The sequence below is a fragment of the Salvia hispanica genome, chromosome 6 (assembly GCF_029641045.1).
Source record: "Salvia hispanica isolate PSC_SH4W2 chromosome 6, Shi_PSC_v1, whole genome shotgun sequence".
NCBI lineage: Eukaryota > Viridiplantae > Streptophyta > Magnoliopsida > Lamiales > Lamiaceae > Salvia > Salvia hispanica.
Genome location: NC_142697.1, coordinates 17008081 through 17033373, shown reverse-complemented (window position 1 = coordinate 17033373; position 25293 = coordinate 17008081). Strand labels below are relative to the sequence as shown.

The window sequence follows — 25293 nt, the reverse complement described above, 5'->3', positions numbered from 1 at the left end:
TAACACTTTGTTTATGCCATCATTTGTTTGTGTAGCACCTATTTATAGCTATTTTAATTAGTAGATGAAGGCGACATACGTTTTACTTGTAAAGCAACAACGTTAGGAGAGGAATGGTAATATAAAAGATGTTGTGTGGGGCGGGCCGGGTCAACAAAGAATTATTATTACAATTTCTTAGAGGGGTATTTGGTTATTTGTTGTTTGGCTGGGTATGTTTGTCTTCTAGTCCCGATGCACGAGAGCTTGCCACTTGGAGCAAAACTAGACACCCTCCTCCTCCAAAGACTAATTACTATTCATAATTACAAACCAACAACAAAACTAGTATTAATTTATTAGTAGTACTATGCAGTCTATGCTACTGCTGCTTGTTCAATTAGTTTGATTTGAGTATGAAAAGCAGATGCTCTTATTTGGTGACCGATAAAAGCTGGAAGTGATAGAAACTGAAGTATGGCGAAAACAAAAAGGGGTCTTCTTCTGCCTCTGCTACATCAACTATTTATAGAACACATCCTTATACGAAAAATACAATCAATTTATATAAGTCTACATCTTTTCTTCTCTTCATTAATTAGACACTAATTGTGGAAGATATGTTCTTGATTCTCATATTGATTTTAATTTTGATAAAAAGGGGTTGTAATAATTTATAGTGGGTTTAATGGGAAATGAGCATCTAAGAATAAGGCTAAGCAAGATGCTAATTGAGGTTAGTTGTCCCTTTCTATCCCAAAAAGAGCTCATTTGGCAGTATTCGACTACTTTTGACTTGTGAAACATAATATACTCCGCTATATGAGAAGGCGTGCTTATCATTATTGGTTTGGAAGAATATTTTACGTCATTGGTGGCTGCGAGAGGGAGAAACAAGGAGGAGTCGCCATTCATATGCGTAAGCGCACACAATTTTTTTTCTTCTCCCAAACCTTCTCATTCGTCATTACTTAAATGGTTTTTGGACTTTCACGCCTCTATTGTATCTTACTATATAAATCCATACTTTTCTAACGCTTTAAATTTCATTATTTTAATTTGCCAATTGAAAAACTAAGGGTTCGATTGATTGTCGAGAAAAGGAAAATCTCAGATAAGTTAGTAATATGCTTTTCCATAATTTTGGGGCAGAGTTTGTAATCCCATATCAGTATTTGATTATCGACATTGTTAACTTAGGTTTGACTAACTGGTGTTTGATAGGTGATATAGCAGTCATTGTTCCCAATTTGCATTCCCCAAATTACCCTTGTTTTTTAGCTTAGCGGGAATCAAATTTTTTTGAAATTTTCTTCCTTCCAATTTCAGCATTGCCTTTTAGAAATCATATACATACCTCAATTGAGAGAGACTCTCGGTGGCTTGTGGATGGGGGAAGAGGCGTAGATTGACGCTCGACGCTCCACTGCGTATAATCAGACATGGTTTCGATTCACGTATTTACTCTCTATAATGTTATGATAATTCCCGGAACTTAGTCTATGTTGAAGGGTTTCTGGTTTTAGAACAGCATATTTTTGTTTTGTAAATCGTCGACTGCAGTCTGTATTGTGCTCACTATATGTTTGTTAATTTGCTATGCTTTATCTGTACCTTTCTTTTTCTACAAATTTGGGGCAGTTGATTTGTGTTGGCTCTCAATCGGGGAATTACTCATCAAGTTTTTATTCATGACATTATGTGGCGAGCTTGATTGATTTCATATGTCTGTTGTTTCTTCATCCAGAATATATATACATAGTTGGTAATTTATGTCATTCGCTGAAATAAAATGTAGAATTTTGGTATCAACATAGGTTCTAAGATGCTCAATCCAAACTGCAGGAATATTAGGATATCAATTTATTCAAATTACAGAAATATTTCTATTGAAAAGTACTCTTTAGAATTAAAGAAATAATAGTGGAAATTTGTGGAACAAGTGGTCAACAAAAAACATTATATCTAACTTTCGATGCAATATCAGAACCTCTAAGAGCATCTCCAACGGCGGACGTCCGGTCGGACTTCCGCGACGGGCGACCGGGACGTCCGCCATTGGAACAAAATAAGTCGGACATCAGACGTCCTCGGATATCCTGGCGACGGGCGGGTGGACGTCCGCCATTGTGGCGTCGGTCGGACGTCCACCGCGGACGTCCGAGTTTAATTTTTTTTTTAAACTCTATATATACGGCTCGTTGAACTTCATTTCCCCGTATTCCGTGTCAAAATTTTAATTCTGTAACGTAATTAAATAATTGTGATTTTTTTTATTGCGGGAAATCCGCGCGGGAAGGGCGATGGGAAGGGCGGATTGTGCAGGGGAAGTCCTAGTGATGTGGCAGTGGGATGGGAAGTCCCAGTGACATGGCAAGAAATGTTTTTGGGAAGTCCTTAGTGGATGTCCGTGGGGGACATCCGCCCACTGGAGATGCTCTAAGTGCGAAATCCATTTGTGAAATTCGACAGAAAATGGTTACAGAGGGAACCCTCTCCCTTCAATGCAATAACAGAACTGTAAATGCAAAATCGATTTGTGAATTCGAGCAAAAATGGTAACAGAGGGGAATCCAAACCCTTCGACACAATATCAGAACCAGAAATGCAAAATCGGTTTCTGAATTCGACAAAAAATGGTAACAAAAGGAACCCTAACCCTTCGACGCCATATCAGAAACATATCAGCAAGATCGATTTGTGAATTCAATCAAAAAGGGTAACAGAGGGAAGCCAATTGAGGGGAAATAGACAAACCTTAGTCTGAGTTTGTTCGCCCGTCATTTCTACGCAAACTCTCTTCTCCTCTAAATTGATCGTCCGTTTATGGCCACAGCTGGAGAAACTCAAGTGTTGGAGCTCTCACTTCAATTTGGGGTGAGGCCACAACGAAGAAGAAGAAGAAGAAGAAGAAGAAGAAGAAGAAGAAGAAGAAGAGGAATTGAAGGGCAAAATGGTCTGCAAAGTGCCCTAAATTCTATGTGGAAATTTGGGTTTCACACTATTGGAGGGGTGTTGGTGATATTGTTTATTCTGTGAATTGTACTCCCTCCGTTCCATAGTAATGGAGGCGTTTCTTTTCGGCACGGAGATTAAGAAAAATTGTATTAGGTGAGTTAAGTAAAGCGAGAATAAAGTGGAAAATGAAAAAGGTAGAGAGATGAAGAAATAAAAAAGTAAGAGAGAGTAAAGTAGGTGTGGAAAATGTGTCAACTTTTACTAAAAAAGGCAATGACTCTATTACTATGGAACGTACCAAAATGGCAAAATGACTCTATTACTATGGAACGGAGGGAGTAGATAATAAACTAAATTTTAGCGGGTCAAGAAAACAAACCCGGGTCAAGTGGGTAGACTAACATTCCAATCAATCAGCTAGAAAAGCCTATATAACTATCTCTATCGGACGTATTACTACCAATCAATCAAGCCCTAAGGGCACGTTTGATTGGCCCGTTAGCCATGTATAGAAGGCTTTATCTACCCCTATCCTGGTGTTTGGTTTCCATGTTAGACTACAGCTAGGATCCGGTACAAAAATTGTGACCTGGTAGAAACTCATACAACAATGCGATCCATCCATATTATGCTATACCCCAAAATTCGGCCGACATAAGAAATTGAGAAATCTCCGATACACTTCTCCATCCAAATTAGACCTTTATGCCCCTCTACATCACTCTTCAATCGCTAGAAATTGGAGACGACGACCTTCAATTTGTCGACTGTGACGGGTTATCACCGCCGTCGAAACACAGATCTGTATACGGTATGCCCTCGTGTTGATCTCAATTGCATAATTGCCCATATTTTGCATCTTTTAAAATGGTTTTTTTCCCCTCAACCGAGAATCAATCGAGCAAGGGGCAACTCTGTTGGTAGATGCCAAAGGGGATCTGAATCAGAACATATCTGCACTATTGACGGAAATCGCCATGGCCGACGAACACATAATTCGCAAGGTATTTGCCGTTTTCCACAATTTCAGCTACATATAGGTTTCTATGTACAAGAGCGTTTCAAATTCTGAATTATTGACAAAGTTTGCCAGGTTATGTGCTTCATATGTCTACTGTGTTGTAACCTTGGCTGTTGTATGTTACCAAATTTTCGTTCTTATTATTCGAATTGTAAATCGTGTATGATTTTGGATTTCGTTGATAGCATAGTTTGTTTGGATTGGTTCACGATATTATTGTTCTCATGAGTGTTTTGGATGGTCTGTAGAGGATAGCTAACATTCAAGCTACACACACACCCACACACATTAGAATTGTTTTGTTTTGTATGGAATGGGTATTGTAAAATCGTCTTCCTCCATACAGTCAAGAAAATTGGAAGAATTGACCACCATAATGCTTTTGATAGAAGAAATTTTAAGGAACCATCAAATGAACATGCTCCTGGTACAAATGATTCTATCACTAATTGGAACTACCGGTCGTAAAAGAAAACGGACGAGTAGAGAATTAGCGGGTGAAATGGTTGATCTGAGCTCTGCAGGCTCGTCCGTCTCACCGATCGATCTTGTATTGACAACTTACGGATGGACATAAATACATTTGGTCGATTATGTCGTGTTCTTAGGGATAAGAGTGGTCTAATTGACCAAAAATTCATCACCGTAGAGGAGCAAGTAGCGATGTTTCTATGTGTTCTATCTCACCACAAGAATACACGAATTGTTGGCTATGATTTTATGAGCTCTTCACAAACTGTGTCACGATACATTCATCTTGTGCTTCGAGGTGTGCTCTCCCCGCACGCAACATTTTTTAGTTCAACCTACTCCTATTGATGATGAGTGTACCGATTCTAGATGGAAGTGGTTTAAGACTTTAAGGTATGATTACTAAGATGACGTCTGTTTATGTTTTGTTACATATTGACCTCTTTGTCATCAATATGATAACCTCCTTAACATTGCAGGGCTGCCTTGGAGCTTTAGATGGGATGCACATCAATGTCTGTGTCCCCCTTGCAGATATTTCTAGGTACCGTAACAGGAAAGGCCAAATAACAACAAACACGCTCGCCATCTGTGATCAGCGACTACGTTTCGTGTACTTGTTGCCGGGCTGGGAAGGATCGGCCGGGGATGCAAGAATTTTACGTGACGCAGTGACCAGATCACTTGGGCTACAAGTGCCAAAAGGTATGACTCTACTGTGTAAACTGCTGCGAAATATTTGTATATTATTGAAGCTTCTGGGTTTAGACTGTGTGCACAGTAAGAAATAACAAGCTTCCTAGGTCCAGCAAATTCACTAGATCACAGGGTCTAGGAACTCACGGATCTCGGAAGATCTCAGTTGTTGGACACACAGAATACCTCTTCAAAAACCCTCAACCACGTATACTAAAATTAGCACAGGGAAGTAGGGATCGATCCCACAGAGATGGATGCGAAATTAGACATGCTCAAGGATTCGGGACTATTTTTGGGTTGGTTGCTGCCACGCATTTTTGGGTTGAGGAAATTAAACTAAACTTGGAACTGAAATTTGCTACGCTAACAGCTAGATCTAGGGAGAACAGAAATCTTGCATGTAAACTGGAAAACAAGACAATCACTAGATCTAAGAAACTATTCTAAATTACCTAGACCTGGGAAATAAACTGACGGTGGGGACCATTTGCTGAAAAAGCAGAGTACAGACGAAAAGCTGGAAAACAACTAACTAAAGTACTAACTAACAGCGACATCATCTTCTTCAAATCAAATTGCATAAAAAACTCAGTAGAAACAGAGATAGAACACGAATCGGAACCGAAACAGACTGGATTTAAACAATTTAACGAAGAACAATTAAAAACTAAACAGATCTACGGCTACTAGACGGAGTAAACTGCAAAGAGAGCAAAAGAGTCCGAAATCCATGCACAACTTGATTCCCTTGTTCAGATCCAACCTCGAATGCTAAATCCACTCCGGATCCAAGCATCCGACACAAACTCCGACCGAAAGTAAATCCATAGCTTCAGATTCAACAAACAACCACCAATCAGCAACAACAATTTAGATCCACAGCCGTATTTCCCAGATCAAGCACAGAATTGTCCAAAATAGAGATTAACATGTAACTGCCGAAATTAAACTTCAAACAACACAGAACAAGATAAACACCATCATGACAGAAACTCAATGCATAGATAAATCGGTAAGTAGCAACAACCAAATCGACTTCCAAAACGTGAAGTTCGACGGAATTAAAGTGCAAAATAGAATGTAAATAGATTGTATCTTCGCCCTTCGCAAGGACGGTGTTACGACTGATTTTCACTGAAGATGAACCCCTAGAAACCTACTACTACCCCAGAATTCCCATTTTTTCCCAAGTGTGTGTGTGTGTGTGTGTGTGAGCTTCAGAGCAAAATCATATATCTGGCGTGTGCTGCATGCTCCTTTATTTATGGGCGTCGAAGTGGGTCCAGCGAGGTATGAATAGTCTTTGTTGCCCTCAGCTATTAACTTCCTTCGTCTAGCCATTCCTTTCTCTTCAATTCCGCTCACTTTCCTTTATTTTCCTTCGCTAGTCCATTTCCTCCTGCTCTTCCTGGATCTAGTGATTCCGCCACACACCTGGCTTAAAAACTGTGTTAGACCCAGTAAAATATAGTGTTTTTCACCATATAACCGATGCATGAAATTAGTCTTATCAATTATGTCAGACAATTGATCAATTGCAATAGGTTTTGGCTGCTGATGCTATGTTATTCAGGTTGTTATTATCTATGTGATAATGCTTACTCCAATTGTGAGGGATTTGTGACACCGTACAAAGGTGTTCGAAACCATTTGAAAGAGTGGGGACCGGGGAATGCAGCCCCGCAATCACCCAAGGAGTTATTTAATCTCAAGCACACGAAGGCGATGAATATCATCGAGCGTTCATTCACAGTGCTTAAAATGCGGTGGGGCATACTCCAAAGTGCCAGTTTCTACCCAATAGAAGTTCAAACAGGGTTGATTATCGCTTGTTTCTTACTTCATAATTTCATTCGTAGTCAAATGGAGGTGGACCCCATTGAGGAGGAATTGGAATCTTAAACAAGTGATGACACGGGGGTTGAAGCCGAGGATGCGGTGACTGATTACATTTGCAGTATCGAACCATCTGCTTCATGGATTAAGATGAGGGACGACCTATCTCAAGCAATGTGGGACGAGCAAATGAGGATTTGACCTATGTGTAGTGCTTTGTTTTATCTAAACTGTGGAGTTTATTATGTACGTTTTAATGACCACCGAGATGTAATTGATTTAAGTTCTTGTAAGCCATTATTATATTTGTTGGTTATGTTGCTTTATGATGATCGTTTAACGACAGAGCAACACTACACATGGATCTCACTTACACAAACTGCCATGAACCATAACATTGATCAAAAGATAGTGCGAATATGCAACCACAACACGGATGACTTCGAAGTGTATTCCAAAGCCGATCCTCACTTAACAAACACAAGTGCTACCATTATTACACAAAGGTTAAAATCGGCGCACAAATCAACACGAAACTACTAACAACATGGCAGAGATATCATACAAACACACAACATCCCCAGGGTCGATCAAACCATACGTAGAACTGGATGTCTCGAGCATCGACGAGCTTAAAATGGCAACGAACACCCGGGAACAAAGCGTTGGCATCTTTGAAGCGACGCAAGCCGTGCTTGATCCAAATCCTGCCCGAATTATGTTTGAGCAACATACGCTATGTCTGCCCGTCAACAAGAAAGTGCACTACGTTCTGCACTGCTACGTCATGGATGTGGCTTTGCCAAAACTCATTCGGTATTTCGATGGTGGGCTTGATATGTTCCTTGGTTAGCTTCAACGTCCACGTCGGATAGTGATCGTCATCAAGCACACCCCTATCATCGGCATAATCACTGTCATCCGCCGATTCAGAATCAACTTCGGATGGGGTGTAATCGTCCGACGAATCGATGTCGGGAGTGTAGACCTATTCGTCCTCCTATTCCTCAGTCAACACTATAAACATTATACACATATTAGAGGAAGGAGACGATTGAATATTTTTTTTTGAAAACAACGACAATGGAGTCAAGTACATAAGAGACTAACTTTCGAGATCACCCCTTGGTGGGCAGCCGCTACCCGACTTGTATCTTTTAATATGGAAAATCCCCACATTGACGAGGGTGAATGAAAGTTTCTCACCGTCATAGAGATTAGTATCGCGCCGAAATTCAGATCACCAGACGCAGAAATGACAGCCACTAGCAATTTTTAGCAAACGAACTGGCCATCGGTTTCCATTTGGCATGATGAGCCGACAGTCGAAGGGCAGGTCATCCCCATGCTCTGCAACCCATTGCGGAGGTAGTCGCTATGCACAGTATAGAGTCAGTAAGGCAATTCGATTTACACAAGCTGAGAACGTGAAAAGTATTCAGAAAACAATCATACAATCTCATCTTTGTTGCGAGCTCCGGAAAAAACTTTCATGAAAGATGGAAGCCTATGATAAGCAGCGTACGCATCATCGTCCGCCGTAGAAATGTTTCTTAGGATTGTACACATAATGAGCGCTCTTCCATCTTGATATTTATTGATCATCTTCCCCTATCAACACCCCATTAAATTTTGACAAGAGTTGTCCCTGCATGATAGCTGCGAAAAAGTGTATGGGTTGGCTTGTATTTGATGCATTCATTAAAGAAGATGAGTATACCCATACGCAAAGACTCCCTCATTTATGAGAAATTGTGTCTACATGATAAACACCTCCTGAGACATGTGTAATGCTCACCTTTTTTGTTAAATAAAATATATTGAATAGGCGGTAATACCGCCCATTGTTTTGACTTTGGTTACTTAAAAAATGAGGAATAGCTTTGGGGAAAAACATAATTTCCACTAATGTAGGCTACTCATTTGGTTGTAATTTTTTATAACATTTTTTATATATACATTTCGGATTAGGTGTTTAAAAAAATAAGACATTACTAAGAAAATGCTAATTTATTTGCCAAATAAAAAATACTAAATGCAATGGAGAGTATTTTTTGAATGAATATTAAAATAAGACATTACTAAGAACACGCAACATGTATTTGCCAACTAAAAAATACTATAAAATGGAGAGTATTTTTTGGAATGAAGTTTAAAATAAGACATTACTAAGAAAATGCTAATTTATTTGCCAAATAAAAAATACTATATGCAATGGAGAGTATTTTTTGCAAAAATATAAATATTGTAGCAAACAAAATAAAGGATAGAGAAAATAGTAACAGATATAAATAAAAAGACTAACATATTTTTTAGAATATTACTACTTATGTGAAGATTAATTTAGATTTTTATATTCAAATAACCAATACTTCATGATATCGAACGGTAAACTCAATTAATGAGGTAGATGGATGGCTAAGAGGCTACTCGTTCGAGCTCGGCGGATGAAGAAACGAAAATTTTGTGAGATTAGACCTTTATCTACTTTGATTTAATAGGTCAAGCAATAACCATTTATGAGGTTAGAGTAGTGGTTGTGTTATCTTCCATTATATAAGGCGAGGGTGTTGATTTCTACTCGTTCAACCTTTATATCTCACTTCACAGCAGATCGACGCAATGAACCCACAAATACCTACTCAAGCGACGTTCTTCTACCGGGGAAAATGGAATGAAGCGATGGATACGTTGCTACTTTCAACGTTGATCAAGTTGCGTCCTGTGAAAGGTTCGAACGGTGACGCAGTGACTGATGTGGCGCTGAACGAGGCTAGTAAGGTCATTAACCTTCGATTGGGTAATGACATTACTTGTGCCGATATTGTCATTCGCTTGGAACTACTCCGAGTTCGCTTCTAGACTTTCAATGAGGTTGTGGGTACACTGGGAGTGCGTTGGGACCTTGATGAAAAGATCATCGTAGCAGACGACGCAACATGGAAGTTTATCTTTCGGGTATGTCATCGTCGTGTGGCATCTTTAGTCCTTAGTTTTTTGATATCATGTTTAACAGATGTTTCCATTTCTTGTTAGACCAACCCCCTTGCGGGATCATACTATTACCGGGACGAGCCCGAATATAGCCGTTTATCTACCATGTTCGGTAATGAGGCTGAGAATGTGGAGCCCTCGCTCGAGGTGATAACCATATCCGACACAACGGAGCTGATCGTCATAACGGATTCCCCCGTACCGAAAGCTGCTTCTTATGAGTTCCATGTTGCTTTACCAGCTGACCTGGATGAAGTGAACTCGCCCTTCCTCGATCCATCTACACGGATCCGCCGCAAGCTTTTTGACGAGATGTCGACTTATACTGAACCAATGTCGCCAACTATGGCTGGTGGAGTGGTTGGAAGCAAGGCTCCAAAACGATTCCCGGTGATGGCATTGTACTCGTCGCCCAAAGTCTCATCGTGTGCGTCGTGGAGTCCGGCTGCACCAGCGCGTAAAGCAGCCCTCTAACTGTCTAGTTGTTGCCCCGCCAGCCCCCATATGTTTTGCCACCTTTAGTAATATTTTAGTTAGGGCTTATGGTTTAAGTTTCAATAATGGTGGTTGCATTTAGGTTTGAACTTTGTGTTTCTACAAATGTCTTTTTGTTCTGATCACATATCGGGTCTAGTCCTTATTGCACTAATGTATGATCTCATTGTTATTTGCATGTGTGTGGGATAATTGTGTGATGGTAATCAAGCCCCCCAAAAATGATTCAACAATGCGAGCAACAAATTCTTGAGCTAAATTATTAACACTCCAATTATTAACTAATGTAGGAAATGGTTCAAAATAATGGGATAACATCATCATAAATCACATGTGTTGTAAACCACAGAACATAAGTTTTTTCCACATAAACATTGTCAAGTGCTAGTGTATGACAAACAAAATAATGTTGGGGATAATCGCAGCGGAAATTGCAAATTAAATAAATCCACAAAAGAATCTATTTAGGTGATTATGTGGGTCGATTCAATTTCATGCTTGAACATGTAGAAACATATAATTGCGCAATTAATCACATAATTTAAATTAAATTATGTTATTGAATACTTACAACAATGATTCTCCAAAGAATCGAAGTGGCTTGCTACTTCTCCACGTGTAGATCTTGAAGCTTGATTGTGAATGCAAGACCAAAGATCTTCTAACCTATGACCCTTAACTCTATAGATCTAAATTCCTTGTGGGAGGAATCTCTTAGAAATTATAAGAATCTTAAAGGAGAAGACAAGAAAGCCAAGTGTGGAGGCTAGGGTTTGTGATAACATATTTTGTCTCATCTCCTTACATTCTTATTTATAGAGTTTATGATGGGCTAGGTTAGGGATCTATGGGGCTTGGATTGGGCCTCCCCCATTGGACCTTCTTTACTAATTAAATTATAATCCATAATTTAATATAAGGCCAATGGAATATTTCTTGTGCCACTATAGAAGAAATATTGACCGCCCATCCAATCCGTGATTACAAGCAATCCGGGTTAACCTCTTTAATATATTATTTTCCGTGTCTAAGACTTTCTATATCCATTAATTAATTTGTAGTCTGCTATAGACTTAAAATTAATTAATATCTTTTATTTCCAAGAGTTTGTCTAGTACGAGGTGTATATCAAAATATACTTTTCCTTTTCTATTTATTCTTGGATTAAATCCAAACCAGCCGGGTTTCCGAATAATAAAACTTCTCTCGAACACCTCTTGGGGATATAGTCAAACCACGCAGGCACACGATTCAATGTAATAATAAAACTGACACCATACTAGTTATTAATTACTACTACCCAAGATATCAGGAATATTGGGTTGCGAAAAACCCGCACCTATTGATAAGTCAAAGTAGCGTATGATTAAATAACGCATGTCCTATATTATTACAAAGATTAGGAAATATTAAATCTCCAAGACATCGTCTTACAGTAGATAGCAACAAAGACGTGTCTATACTTTAGATCCATTCAATGCTATACCACACCAGTGTCACTAGTCATTCTCAAGGTAAAGACGACTTTCGGATGGACACTGCAACCTTTCACGATAGGTAGCCAAAGTCTATCTAGGTTGCGAAAAAGTTTTACTTCTACAAGGTACTGGTTGGGCCACCTACTGTGATGACCTGTTCCACGACCCAACCTTCAATGTAGAAGACTTAGACTGATTTTACTTTCCGGCGTTTTAATTATATAATTTAATATATAATTAAATACGGTCAATACCCATTAAAGTAAAATACACAGTATGAAGAAAACATTTATTATTCTCGTTAAATGAAGAGTGTTTACAATATACAAGCAATTTATCAAATTCAAAAATAAACTCGAAAAATGTTTTTTAGTATATATGTTCCAACAAATAATACAACCCAAAAGATCATAGCTAGATGCACAAATAGGCGGAGTTTAGTTGATCAAAATATAGATATGCTAGCACTCCAGAACAATAGAGTGTTTATAGAAGACAAAATGCAACCACACCGGAGGATAACGAAGCGCTACTGATCAGAGCATCTGATCAATCTCCAGGAGGTCTAGGACAAAGGCTGGCCGAGACACTTCGGGTAAACTCCGAAACAGGTCCATAAGCTCCGGTTCCTTTTACAAGCTTCCTCGAAATGTAGAATTGTTGTTTCAGTCATACCTGGGATAGCTTTCAGCTGGTCGAACACTTCCGTCCGCTTCGTACTTAAATCAAACTCATAACCAATTCTAGTGGAGATTTCTTTCAGACGCTCGTTGGTATCCTCATGAATCTGATTCATCAATCGAAGGACTCCGTTCATCTTATCCTATGTCTTTCTTTTTTTAGGACCTTGTTCACAATAGTTAGAGCAGGTATTTCAGTAGTGGGCCGACTCTCATCGACCATTTCAGGAAGGACACCATCACCATACATTTCGTCTAGGAACAACTCCTCTAATATCATGTGCGTAGATGGTCCAGAAGTGGCGTTGGATGAAGATGTTTTACCATAGATCTTGTTGACTGCATCTGGGGTATCACACACGCGAACACCAGCTGCGTGATCCTTCCCGAAGACCTCTTGCCATTCGTTCCACAAATGCCACGATTTGTTCCTCATATATCTAGCATTGGAATCTTTCTGTGGAATAGATTTCACCCAACAAAGCAAACATTAATCAAGACAATTATTCCCCACATAATATACTGTTATGAAAGGTGTGCCAAAGTAAATGTGAGATGAAACAAAGAACATCATTCTATATTGCAGATGGTATTAGCATTATACCGCGACAATATGTGCCCACTGTTCATCACTACAATCTATCTTGAAGTCACCGTGCTCGTTGAAACCAACGCCACTTCGATTCAGCATCGCCACAAGCGAGGAGTAATTCCTTTTCCAAGTTGAGAGCTTCGAGTAAACATGTGGATGTGGAAGAATATCAGTTGTTGGTATGTCACGACGGATCGTCTCCGCTAAGCGAGTTAAATACCCTGCTCGGCAGCCATTGTCCGCCTTCCACCTGTTCGCATTCAGTTCTTTCAATGCAGAGAGAAGTGCGGCCTCCTCACGAGCTGACCAACAACACCTTGACCGATCACCCTTCACTGCACGTCTGTTGCCAACAGGAGTACCATCTGAAACAAGGTAGCAATTGTCTAAGAAGCAAGTATGTGTGTAAAAATCGGGATTAAAAAAAGGGAAATATGGCAGCGGTGTTGAATAAGTTACCACCCTCTAGGTATGCATTGTCGTCGTTCTCATGACTATTCCCTTGTCCACTGACCATTGCCAACACTAGAAGGGATACGAGCAAGTACCACACAAAATTAGGGTTAAACCACAAAATGTGTATAATGTATGAAGTTCCGAACATGGGAAAACATCGAAGGAAATAAGGAGTATTGCCATTAGTAAAATAGAATCCACAACAACCATGTAAGCAATGTCATATTTTGCAGCACACAAGCACGATCGTGAAGTAAGTATACTGGAATGAATATTCACTAAAACATATAAAACAAAATTGGAAGGTTGAATGAATTTAACTCTGTCATAACCTTAGATCTATCGTCTTTCAAACGTCTTCCTAATTTCTCATCATACACCAACATTACTATAAATTAGCAATCATGAAGGAGTCGTTTCATACCTGGGTATCGGCTAGCGCCGATGTTCCTTGGATTGAGATTACTAGGGTTTAGTCGCAGAACTTCAGAGCGAAAGATGTTAGAGGATGAAGTGAATTGAGCGGGAGAGGGGATGAAAAATAAGCGCCACAAAATAGGGTTCCAGGGATATTTTCGGAATACCCAAAATGAATTGAGGTTAATTTTGGCAGTTCATTTATGTATGCTAATTTATTCACCTCAAACCAAACGACAATATAGTTCTGACATGGCCATGCCTTTGGTGAACCAAACAACAGTTATGATACACTATGCAATCTTATATATGAATTAAATCATACAAATTGGTGTAAAACTATGCAATCTTATGCATTCCTAACAGTGCAACCAATCGCGCATTAAACTATATACAGATTGAGAAAGGTGTGGTGTATACAACTCTCTCTTATATGGAGTACCCCAGTATTCAGCAAAATCGGTAGAGATTGTTGCAACTGGATAAGTGAGAAAATGACATTGTAAAACTTTGCGTTAATTTCCTTTTAGTATATGGTTAGATATCAAACCCATCGTCACATATTATAGCCTAACCAAGATGCCAATTTTTGTTAGTGTTGTTGGAGATGGGCTTCCACAAAAGCCCAAACTATGTTTTTTTCAGGAATTAAAAGTTGGGCTTCTTCCACAAGCCCAAGATCAATTGAGGTAGAAGGAAATGACGTCAGCGTCGTCGCGACCACAAATCTCTTTTAGAGAGAATTTTGGCAGAGCTGTCGTGACTGACGGAGATGGAGCTCTCAATTCCATGTTGCTCCGCTCTCAAGATTGCCCCCTTATCCAATTCTGGCTGCAGACTCAAGATTCCCGCTTCCACCGCTGCCCCTTCCTACCTCCACTTCTCCAACGCCTCTCTCAAATTCCCCTCCGCCGCAATCCGCCGCCGCCGCCATTTCATCTTGGTATGTTCCATTCGACCTTTTATTTTCTTTTCCCTTTTCTCATATTCAAAATTCCACCTTGAATGCCAATGCTTCCTCAATTTCAACTTTGTTGCCTGGTCAAAATGCATCAATGCTTACTTTGATTAACATGCTCACACTGAAACTCGTATTAACACTTACTGAAACTTAAGCTTCACATAATGCTGAAGGCTCATCATTTTGATTTGTCAAATGATTTGACAGTATCCAAGTCACTTATAGATATAGTGTGCCATTTCAGAACTGCTCCTGGTAATTGCTGATTGAATTTTTCAGTTCAAGCTATATGTCCTCTGTATGAGATTAAAAAGGGGGAAAAAAATATGTAGATCATGTTAATTTAAATGGTCAAAGTGAAAGTAGTTAGTGATGGAGTTCACATGGAGCTTTAATTTCTCAGGCCTGCTCTAAAGTTGATGCAGCGGGAACTGGTCCACAGCTGAATAAAGTCCTCCAATTCAGGGATGCATTTTGGAGATTTCTGAGACCCCATACGATACGTGGAACTACCTTAGGATCTTTGTGAGAAATTCATCGCCATTCTTTTCCCCCTAACGTCTTCAACTTAAGGTTTAATCTGCTCAACTTGTGTCTTTTCTTTTCCAGTTCTTTAGTAACCAGAGCTTTGATCGAGAACCCAAATCTGATAAGGTGGTCATTATTGCTGAAAGCATTATCCGGCCTTCTAGCACTCATTTGCGGAAATGGTTATATAGTCGGCATAAATCAGATATATGATGTTGGTATTGACAAGTAAGGGTTGGCATCGAACTTTTACTTTTGTTTGAATGCTTGCATTTTTTAAACAGATATTGGTTTTAGTTTGTCTTACACATTACACTCTCTTTTGCAGGGTGAACAAACCTTACTTGCCTATAGCTGCAGGAGATCTCTCAGAACAGTCTGCGTGGATATTAGTGTTATTTCTTGCTGCTGCTGGTGTTGCATTAGTTGGGCTCAACTTTGGTCCTTTCATTACTAAACTTTATTGTTTTGGTCTTTTCCTTGGAACCATATATTCTGTGCCCCCACTTCGGATGAAGAGATTTCCTGTTGTGGCATTTCTTATAATAGCTACGGTATGATTTTACTCAATGCCTGTATTTTTTTTAGCATACCTGTACTATAGCTTCTAGGTTGATGATCTCTTGTTCTTTTTAATGCTCTTTGTTAGCATCAAATTTTCCAAGTAGCCATTGTCATGGTTGGCAGAAGGTGTCATTGACACAGCAACCCAGAAAGAAATTGGGGTGTAATTGCTTTTGAAACATCTGTAACATAAAATAAGAGTCTTGAAATAAATGATATCAGAAACATGAATTACTCCCTCAGAACACCAACAGGATGGAGATTTTTGTAAGAAGCACCCACTAATTAGTGAAGCTGTAGCTACGATTAAATTTCAATTTTTGTGTCTCCTTGTATGTGATTTTCTGCAAGGTCAAACTAACCTATCAAATTCAGTAGTTAGGTTATGGAGTATTTTAGTATTTTCGACATTAATGTGCATGGAACTGTTTTGCAGGTTCGAGGATTCCTCCTAAATTACGGTGTCTACTATGCCACAAGAGCTGCCCTTGGTCTGACATTTGAATGGAGGTAAATTGTTGAACAATATCTTACTCACTTTCATCTACACATAGCTCAGAAGTAACAGAAGGTAAAAAACTGAAATCCTCAATAAATTTTGAAATAGATTTTTATGCCAATTCCCAATTATGCTTCTCTGCTTGCTTTCCTGATTGAAGTTTTATGACGAGTTTCCATCTGCAGCTATCCAGTTGCCTTCATCACCTCATTCGTAACATTATTTGCTCTTGTTATTGCCATAACTAAAGATCTTCCAGACGTTGAAGGTGATCGCAAGTAAGTCCTGAACCAACTTTTGCTGGTAATAGACTGTTGCTTTTCTTGTTCTTGCTTTAAATTTCCAGATTAAGTCCTTTCTGATATAAGAGGCTTATCTGATGACTTAAATCTCACATTTCAGTATAAATTGATAGGTTTCAGATTGATACTTTGGCAACAAAGCTTGGTGTGAGAAATATTGCTTTGCTTGGATCTGGGCTCCTGTTGATAAATTACATTGGTTCTGTAGCAGCAGCAGTTTACTTGCCTCAGGTAGCTCCACAGTTTATCATACACTCACTGTGAAACGATTCAAATTGTAACACTTGATGGTAACATATTGCAGGCCTTCAAGAGAAGCTTGATGATACCTACACATGTTACGTTGGCCTTATGTTTACTTTTCCAGGTATGTTTTTTTATTATTGTGTATGCCGTTATGCACAATCCCCAAATTAGTTTGCTCTTTAGATCAGATTATTTCATGATTTTTGTTACTCTAGCTTGACGCCTTTACATATTTCCTCTTCAAGTTAATAAAAAACTACTATGGCAAATCTGAACATATATCGCACTCTGGTTAACAAATTGCTTTATGGAGCTTCAGCTGCAAATAGAAAAGTTCCTGCACTACCATGCAAAGCTGTAACTCCAGTATGGAGCCATGAATTCCTTTTCAAATACATGATCTTCTCCACTCTAGAGGCGTGACTAATTTTAATTTCAGCTAATTATTCTGCAACATCGCAAGGCATAAATTCCAAAGTGTCGAGATGATTAGTGTAAACTAATTATTTGAAACTGCTGTGTATTGCAGGCTTGGGTACTGGAAAGGGCAAACTACACAAAGGTAAATCTAATGGATGTGTTATTTTTTGCTTATATACTGTTTGAATGGCATGATTTAAGCAAACCAAGGTTGGTTTTGCCTCCTATCGAAGTAACTAGTAACTAGCAGATTCTGATTTCTCATCCACATGGAAGTTTCTGAAAAGACTTGAGCAATAATTTATATGTCTCGACTCTACATATTCTACCAATTATGTCAAGTTAATTCAAATAGTTGAATCTTGCAGGAAGCTATCTCTAATTTTTACCGGTTCATATGGAATCTGTTTTATGCGGAGTACGCTTTATTTCCTTTTATCTAGCCAGAGAAGTTGCAATTCTATGAGACAGAGCAGAGCATCCATCCGGTGGGAATATGCAATGTTGTTTGTAGAAGAGAGGAAGCTGTTTCGTTTGCAGCATTATGTATGTATGTTGTTCGGCCACACCATGCACCTTTTTAACTGTATATAAGTTGAGATTTGATTGGTAAAAAACAGGTGACAAATATATGTAGATTGTTCTCATCTATTTAATATACATAAAACATGAATCAAAAATCTTGATTTCACTACTGTTTAACTGTTTTACACTTGTACTGAGATGTTGGCAAAGTTGAATAGGTAAAAGCTTTAGGTTTTTGGAGTGGTTATGCGAGGGAGAGTGTGTCTGGGAGTGGGAGAGAAGCAGATCTCCTGGAGCGCACGCAGCTGCAGCTCCACTGGATAATCCCTCACGCATCCTATCCGAGGACCCGCTCCCGATGTCCATTTGCAGCACAGGCTCTGTGCCAATCCATATGATCTTATCCCTTTATGCGAGTTTATCCTCTTCATTATCTTCTCTTCTGAGACCGCCTTCTCTTCCTCTTTTTCCTCCTCGAACAGATTCTCCTTTGAGATCAGGAACTCCGTATCTGAGTCTGAGTCTGACTCTGATAGAGAGTCATCTGCTGTCTCGTATCCATCCGTCGGGCTCTCCACATATCTTGGAGAGAAGAATTCCTCTGTTCTTGTCTGAATATTAAGCAGACTGATTTTGGACTGTAGTCTCCGGGACCACCTCGATATACGCATATTCTCGTCATCCTGCTTGCCCACCTCTGCAGGTACCGATTTGATTCTACGAAGCGGAATACCAGCTGCTTCCTCTTCATTATCCGGAGCTTTCTGCGCCAAAAAATTAATCAATTTGCTTACAATCATAACAGCTGATGTTCCCATATACATATATGTAATCTAACCTGCACACCACTGAGATCAACATTGTGTACCAAAAGAAATGTCATTAGTGCCTCAAAATTTTCTTCTGTTGGGAGATAGTGTCCACTGTAAGGCCAAACCGCCTACGTATCAGTATCAGTAAGTCAGTCAGTCAGTAAAAACGCTAAGGGGCAGTTTGGCAAGGAAGATAAATAAATAAAACGTGATAAGAACACACATTTTACCTTGAGGATACCATTTTGTACAACCAAACGTCCAGCTGATAGTGTAGCTCCACCAGCCAAGAAACTGGAATGTTGAAACCCGCCTTTTCTCTTCTTCCCCACGTATAGCACCTTCAACGCGCTTAGAACAAAGATCCATTTCACATCTTCCCCTGCTTCCTTGGTGTCTAGAAGCTTCCCGCTCTCCTTGTACACAAACTTCCCATCCGATATCATCACTTCGTACGAGCTTCTCTCTGCCTGCAACCACCAAGGATCACACAAGCTTCCATTACATATTCATACGAATTTCTCTGAGATCTTACCGGCCCAAGATACTTTATGCATTGCTGTTGAAGTTTCGATCTAGGGCATCTCTCTAGATTCACATTCCAACCTTCTCCAACATCTAGCCTGCAAATCAAACTTCAATCATCAAATTCTTAAATCATTGAGATTTAAGAGTCTTGCAAATTTTGCCTTACCAGTAAAAGAAGGGCTGCCTGCTCTCACATTGGAGCCAACGAATGTAATAGAATTGCAGGTTGTGACCATATCGATGTCTAGGGTCAATCTACGTACGAGAATGGAGATGATTACTGTTAGAGGTAAATCCATTAGTAAATCGAGGAGAAAGAACAATTTGCAAGCTTACAGCCTCGAGCCAATGCTGCAAGGCAAGTTTACGCGCCTTCTCATCCTTTGACAGACCTTTCCCTACCTAATGAAGAAGTTGAACTTAAAAATCCAATAACCAATGGCAGTAAAGAATCATTCCTATGCTCTTACACACCTTTGCAGCTCTGGTCGTTGCTCTAGACCAACGCTGAACAGCGGTTTCTGGTTTCTCAATATCAAAGAAGGACACAGAAGTACGTTTGAGCTCAGCAAAATCTAACAGCTTCCACCTTGACAAGACCGAAGAATTGTACTCAGAACAGAACAGAACAAACACATAATCATTATCTGCAGATTGGTACCATCTTTGCTCGGCTATGACTGCACAGTCAGCAAGCTGCCTTCGAGTCCTAAAACTTTTGTACGTCTTCTGCAATCTTAAGGCTGCTTCATGTCTAAGATCGTCAGATTTGGGCAGAGCTTGAGGCATCATATGCTCCTTTGGAGAGACTACAGGGTCCAAGTCCCTTCCTCCAATGCTAAGAGACCCCTCAAGGATCACCTTTCCACAATCAATGGTCTCAAATTCAATAGCTTTTGCATCCGGGATAACCTTGCCGCTAAATAAGACACACTCTAACTGAGCATCCAAATCGTCAAAATCGGCAAATTGGCACGAAAAAGTCACTCCCATTCCAACGGGATATATATATGTATCGTAGAGCAGACTGCGGAGAATATGATCGCCATCTTAGACAATCCCTTTTAGGGCTACCAATTTTTATTGGCGAGAACGAATAAATGATTTGCGCATTGAATAAATAATATGTGAAGCAATATACAACATGGACAATACAATAAAGAAGGAAATGCATGATCATGGATTCCATAACCCAAAACAATGTGCTCTTTAAACAGAGAAAACGGTAAACAAATTTTAACAAAAAAAGATGGGATCTTTATGATATGTTACCTCCGATTAATGCAAGAATTTTGAACAGAAACGCAATGTGATTGATACAAATAAATGATGTACGGATTCAATGAGATAGAAGCTGAAAACCAAACGGAGAGAGGACCTCCTGATAATGTATTTGTAGTAATAATGTTAATCTGATAGTTTCTTAAAATAGTGAAACAGAAACATAGATTTTCCTCTGCTTGTGTGTGTCTCTCTCTCAAATTGTACCTCAACTGGCAACGAAAACAATCTATATATAGTATAGGTGAAATGAGGAGGGTGGAACCTAGAGATCTTTTTCCAAATTCAAAACACATGTGCATGTGGTATAGCACACATGAGGAAGCATCGTCCATTCTTCAAAATAGCCACGATCCATGTGCATATACTCTTTGCAAACACAAACTACTTTTTCTTTTTCTTTTTCTTATAAAAGCTGGGAATCAGCTTTATCGCAACACTTATTGATAATTACTCCAAAACATATGTACATAATCTTAAATTAGCTTATAACCCCATTTTTTTTTTTATCAAAAACAACAGCTTTCAGTGGGGGGAAGTTTCGGTGCAGCAGTTGCTTGAAGTTGGTGGGGGATGTTTCAGTACAATTTCAAGAACTAAACCACTAGTTTCTTTGTCTCACTACAAAACCAAATTAACAGCCACATATATTTCTGACTAATAGTTTCAATTCCTTTCCAGCCTCTTTATTTGCATAGATTCCCACCACAGAAAGTAGCAAAGCAAACTACAAATGCCAATCCAATCAAAAGCATTTTACTCAGATCATTTGCAACTTTCATTCCCAAACCTTTTAATATCTGAATATCTATGTTTGCATGCAGTACACAGAAAAACTAGATGTTGATACAACAATCCAATTATTAAATAAACTTCACTGCATAGTCTGCACTCAAATTATATTTCACAGGAACCATTGGTTTGTATGCCAATATAGACTCTGTATCGGCAAACAAACCAATAACTCTGCGAACCATTGGTTTTAATGAAAGAAACGAGTTGATATAAATATGATCAAGAGGTGGGAAAAAAATGGTACAGTGACAAAACTGAACTCATCTGCAACTCCTCTGTGTGTCCTGATGCCTTAACTTATACGATCTCAATTAATGTTGTGTGTATTTTATCTATACATTACATCTACTTCCCCACGAGGCGAGTCATAGTTGACAATGGTTGATTCATTCATTTGGGGATAACTCATGTTGGATGGCTGGTGTGGAAGCCACTTCTTTAATGGGGTTGGCCACTTCTTTGGATGAATGTTCGCTCTGAGATGATGAATCTTTTTTCTTTTCTGGCACAGAATCTGATGCTATCACCTGATCCACGTTTCTCTGTGAGGCATCACCTGATGACTCCATCGATTCTTTCTTTCCATGATCACTGACTTCCGAGTGTGAGTTAGCAGTTGCTTCCTTTACAGCAGGAACCCCATCAAACTTCACTGGTTTAGCGGCCACGTTCATCTTAGCCTCTGTATCTACCTTCTCCTCCTGTAGATCAATCAAATCTTTAACCTCTTCATCACTTCCTTTATCTGTCTTTACCTTTATAGGCCCAAGCTTTGCTTCAAGATCCTTGACCACATGCGTCAAAGATCTAGCATCACGAGCTGATGCTAATCGTCCAGGAGATGCTAACTGTTCATGAAAATAAAAACAGGTTAGAAAGAAATCAATACTCATTTTTGCTTGAACTATTTTGTTTTCTCAAGTATAACAAAACACATCTACTTTTGAAAATCTTAGGAAGATATTACGACCATATAATTTTCTTGAGAAGCCAAAGAGGTTGCAGACATCCAAAGGAACTACCAGAACATGCTAAATTTATAGTATTCGGTATTACATAGTATGTTTATTGTATTTCAACTAGACTGATATGTCAGCATCAGTTTACTAGAACTTATTAAAGGCCCCATTAGCTACAAAACACACTAGACCTCTTCACATCTCCAATTTTTTTGTAAGTTGCATATAGCAGTTATACATTAGCAGATGCCAACCAGTTTTTATAGCTTACCTTTTCCAGTTCTTGTACCCTTTGCTTCAGAGCTTCTGGTGATGCTTCCTTGTGAGAAACCTGGAGGATATAGAGCAAGTGGACAGGGAGATTATCAGACCTGTGCTGCTCGATTGTGCGCTGAGGAACAGTGGATTGACACCCTACTGAGTGAAAAGGGCATTTGACAAGCTTCATTGGACATGTAGTGATGCAATGTCTGTCCATCTCACGTCTCATTATGATATCTGGGCACTTCTGCTCGCATGGAAGCATTTTAAAAGGACAGGTAGAATCATGATGGTCCATCTGAGCCGCACTAAATGAAGAATCACATCCCTCATTTCCACAGGACAATGTCCTAAAATCGCAGTTCAACTTGTGCTTTTCTAAATCTTCCGGAGACTTGAAGTTCATGTTGCAATGATATGTATTTTTGAAATCAAGATTTTTCAAGAGCGTTTGTGCAACTGTGCTCCTCCGGTTTAGCAACCAAAAACCATTTATCTCCATCTCCTGCACAAGATCGTCTATCCAGTCTTCTCTTTTCTCACTAAGTAGCCATCCTGAAACTCGACTGAAGAAATTTCTTTTTGAATGGACAAAATCATCAACAAAATCAGATATAATATCATAAGGGTCTGCAGATACTGCCACATCCCCACCACCTTCTAGGACAACTGATTCAGCTACAAAATTTTCACTTCTTTGGATAAGGTAATCAATCATTTCCTTTCTGATGTCAACAGCCACAGTAGCAAGGGTCTTAAAGACACCACCAGTAGTGTTGTCAATGCATGCCGAAGCCAAACCAGGAAGAAATGATTGAGCTATTTTATCAACTACGTCAGCATCACAAAAATCACAATGAAGCAAAGGCCCACCCTCCTTTTCTTCTTCGAGTTTCTCGGGTTTAAGCTCAATACCTTCAGTAGGTGGATCCATGTCTAAGAAGACAACTGTAAAATCAAATCAGATACTGCCACTGCAAAATCAATAAATTAATCCTCCAGCTACTGAAAAATGCAGCACTAGATCGCTATTCCTTCTCCTCAATAAAATTAATCCTAGCCAAACATGATCTCTTATTTGTAACAAAAAATAGTTTTTTCAAGCGAATCAACCTTTTGTGCTATCTTCCTATCACTATAAAGAAGAGTAACATTAGATGGTTTAAGATACGATGTAATGGATGTCAAACATACAACAAATGATACGAATTATCAGATAGACTTGCATCCTATCAAATCACAAAAAAAAAAAAAAAAACGTTGACTAGATTGTAAATCACAAATAAACCTAGCTAAATCAGAGTGATGAACCAACGCCCAACAAAATTTGTACACCGTTACAATAAAGAAAATAACAAAAGAAAATCAAGCTGCATTTGCATATATCCATCTAATCGCATCAATCTCTCCTTAATCAATTCTATCAGAGAAAAACAGAGAACAAAATAGCAGGAAGATCCGACGAAGAAAAGGCCAATTTTATCGAATTACGGAGAAATGAAATCATAAAACTGGTAATGCATTTGACGATCTCAAAGTGACGGCACAAAATTTAAAAAAAAAAAGAAGCGGAAAGAATTTTAAAACGTCACGGAATTTTGAGCAGAAATTGTTTCACCTAAGATAAAAAAAGTTCTGGCTCGAATGCGTCTTCTCTGGGAGCTGATGGATTGCTGTTGCTTCTAACCGTCTGCGTTCGTCAACGGTTGATTTGTAGGCTCGTAGTACTATTTATATGGATTGTTTTACAATTGATTTCATGCTACCCGGCGTTTATTTTCCTAATTGTTAATCTCATCCAGCAATGAAAACTGTTGATGCACTATGATTAATAAAATTGTATGTTAGTGTTTATAGATTAGACTAAATTCATTTTTGTATATGTATTAAAATAATCAAATGAAGTATTTTTAAGGAAATAAAGAAGTACTACTACTAGAATGAAGTTAAGGTCAATACTAAACAAGATCATAAAGATGATTTATCAATTAGCAATTGGCAAGTCTGATTCCTTATTATGGTTCATAGTAAATACTTACATAACACAATAAATTACTACTACTAATTTGCTTCATTAAAAAAATCATTAAAGCACTAAGTAAAAAAATTGAAAATGACGAGTCCTACAAAAATTAAAAAATTTAAATTGCATTCCATCGAATTTCTTCGACTTTAGGTTGGTGCGGAGTTCAATAATCATGAATTGTATACCTCCGGAGCCAATCGAGAGTCGATGACGTATGTGTCTCGATCAACCTGTCCAACTGTCGGAACTTGAGAGTTTGTTGAAATGCTCTCATAGCAAAATCAACCCTATATAGAGTCGAGGTCGGTCCAGATGGGGGTGGTTTAGTGCTCGGACCCGCCAAACCCCTCCAATTCGTCGTTTTAGCCCCCATAGAACGACTTTGGGTGCTGGGAGAGGGGCGTAGTTGGCGGGTTTGTATCCATTCGTGTTCAGGTCGATGGTTGAAACTCCTTCGCTCATGGAGTACTTGCATCGACTGAGACTTTGGTTCTTTGACGCGCCAAATTC

General features: G+C 39.0%; 3 protein-coding genes, 1 long non-coding RNA gene and 1 pseudogene across 7 annotated transcripts; 1 reads left to right on the top strand and 4 right to left on the bottom strand.

Annotated features, from left to right (window-relative positions):
- Positions 1–7412: 7412 nt before the first annotated feature.
- LOC125208646 (uncharacterized) lies at positions 7413–8652 on the bottom strand. The gene is made up of 2 exons (XR_007174153.2): positions 8420–8652; positions 7413–8339 (listed from the first exon to the last, which is right to left on the bottom strand). It is a non-coding gene; the product is annotated as an uncharacterized LOC125208646 (long non-coding RNA).
- Positions 8653–12467: 3815 nt separating this feature from the next.
- Positions 12468–13059, bottom strand: LOC148923299 (uncharacterized; annotated as a pseudogene).
- A 1757-nt stretch (positions 13060–14816) lies between these two features.
- On the top strand, positions 14817–18290 carry LOC125207417 (homogentisate prenyltransferase). The gene is made up of 10 exons (XM_048106746.2): positions 14817–15019; positions 15441–15562; positions 15647–15793; positions 15894–16119; positions 16566–16639; positions 16814–16906; positions 17044–17161; positions 17235–17297; positions 17706–17738; positions 17965–18290. The coding sequence occupies exons 1-10, from the start codon at positions 14849–14851 to the stop codon at positions 18037–18039; spliced, it is 1122 nt and encodes a 373-aa protein (XP_047962703.2). The 5' UTR covers positions 14817–14848; the 3' UTR covers positions 18040–18290.
- A 58-nt stretch (positions 18291–18348) lies between these two features.
- Positions 18349–21179, bottom strand: LOC125207416 (IQ domain-containing protein IQM6-like). Of its 2 annotated transcripts, XM_089061228.1 has the most exons (9): positions 20734–21179; positions 20123–20488; positions 19936–20050; positions 19798–19863; positions 19628–19716; positions 19469–19556; positions 19164–19403; positions 18960–19061; positions 18349–18885 (listed from the first exon to the last, which is right to left on the bottom strand). In XM_089061228.1, the coding sequence occupies exons 1-9, from the start codon at positions 21075–21077 to the stop codon at positions 18349–18351; spliced, it is 1947 nt and encodes a 648-aa protein (XP_088917354.1). In that variant the 5' UTR covers positions 21078–21179. The 2 variants fall into 2 exon arrangements, with proteins under 2 accessions (XP_088917354.1, XP_047962702.2); XM_048106745.2 differs by having other exon boundaries at positions 19936–20488.
- A 568-nt stretch (positions 21180–21747) lies between these two features.
- On the bottom strand, positions 21748–24554 carry LOC125204033 (TRAF-like superfamily protein). 3 transcript variants are annotated; one of them, XM_048102572.2, is made up of 3 exons: positions 24376–24554; positions 22768–23731; positions 21748–22385 (listed from the first exon to the last, which is right to left on the bottom strand). In XM_048102572.2, exons 2-3 carry the CDS (start codon positions 23689–23691, stop codon positions 21924–21926), a joined length of 1386 nt encoding a protein of 461 aa, XP_047958529.1. In that variant the 5' UTR covers positions 23692–23731; positions 24376–24554; the 3' UTR covers positions 21748–21923. The 3 variants fall into 3 exon arrangements, with proteins under 3 accessions (XP_047958529.1, XP_047958527.1, XP_047958530.1); XM_048102570.2 differs by having other exon boundaries at positions 22768–23705; XM_048102573.2 differs by having other exon boundaries at positions 22768–23693.
- Between the last annotated feature and the right edge of the window lie 739 nt (positions 24555–25293).

Excerpts from the sequence above, each read along its gene's own strand:
- LOC125207416 (XM_048106745.2), bottom strand. The coding sequence starts at position 21,077 with ATGGACGATGCTTCCTCATGTGTGCTATACCACATGCACATGTGTTTT. Across the intron at positions 19,864-19,935 it reads CAACGACCAGAGCTGCAAAG|GTAGGGAAAGGTCTGTCAAA; the intron begins GTGTGTAAGAGC and ends CTTCTTCATTAG. Across the intron at positions 19,404-19,468 it reads GCATAAAGTATCTTGGGCCG|GCAGAGAGAAGCTCGTACGA; the intron begins GTAAGATCTCAG and ends TGGTGGTTGCAG.
- LOC125207417 (XM_048106746.2), top strand. The coding sequence starts at position 14,849 with ATGGAGCTCTCAATTCCATGTTGCTCCGCTCTCAAGATTGCCCCCTTA. Across the intron at positions 16,907-17,043 it reads GACGTTGAAGGTGATCGCAA|GTTTCAGATTGATACTTTGG; the intron begins GTAAGTCCTGAA and ends ATAAATTGATAG. Across the intron at positions 17,298-17,705 it reads CCTTATGTTTACTTTTCCAG|GCTTGGGTACTGGAAAGGGC; the intron begins GTATGTTTTTTT and ends TGTGTATTGCAG.
- LOC125204033 (XM_048102572.2), bottom strand. The coding sequence starts at position 23,691 with ATGGATCCACCTACTGAAGGTATTGAGCTTAAACCCGAGAAACTCGAA. Across the intron at positions 22,386-22,767 it reads GGGTACAAGAACTGGAAAAG|TTAGCATCTCCTGGACGATT; the intron begins GTAAGCTATAAA and ends TTTCATGAACAG.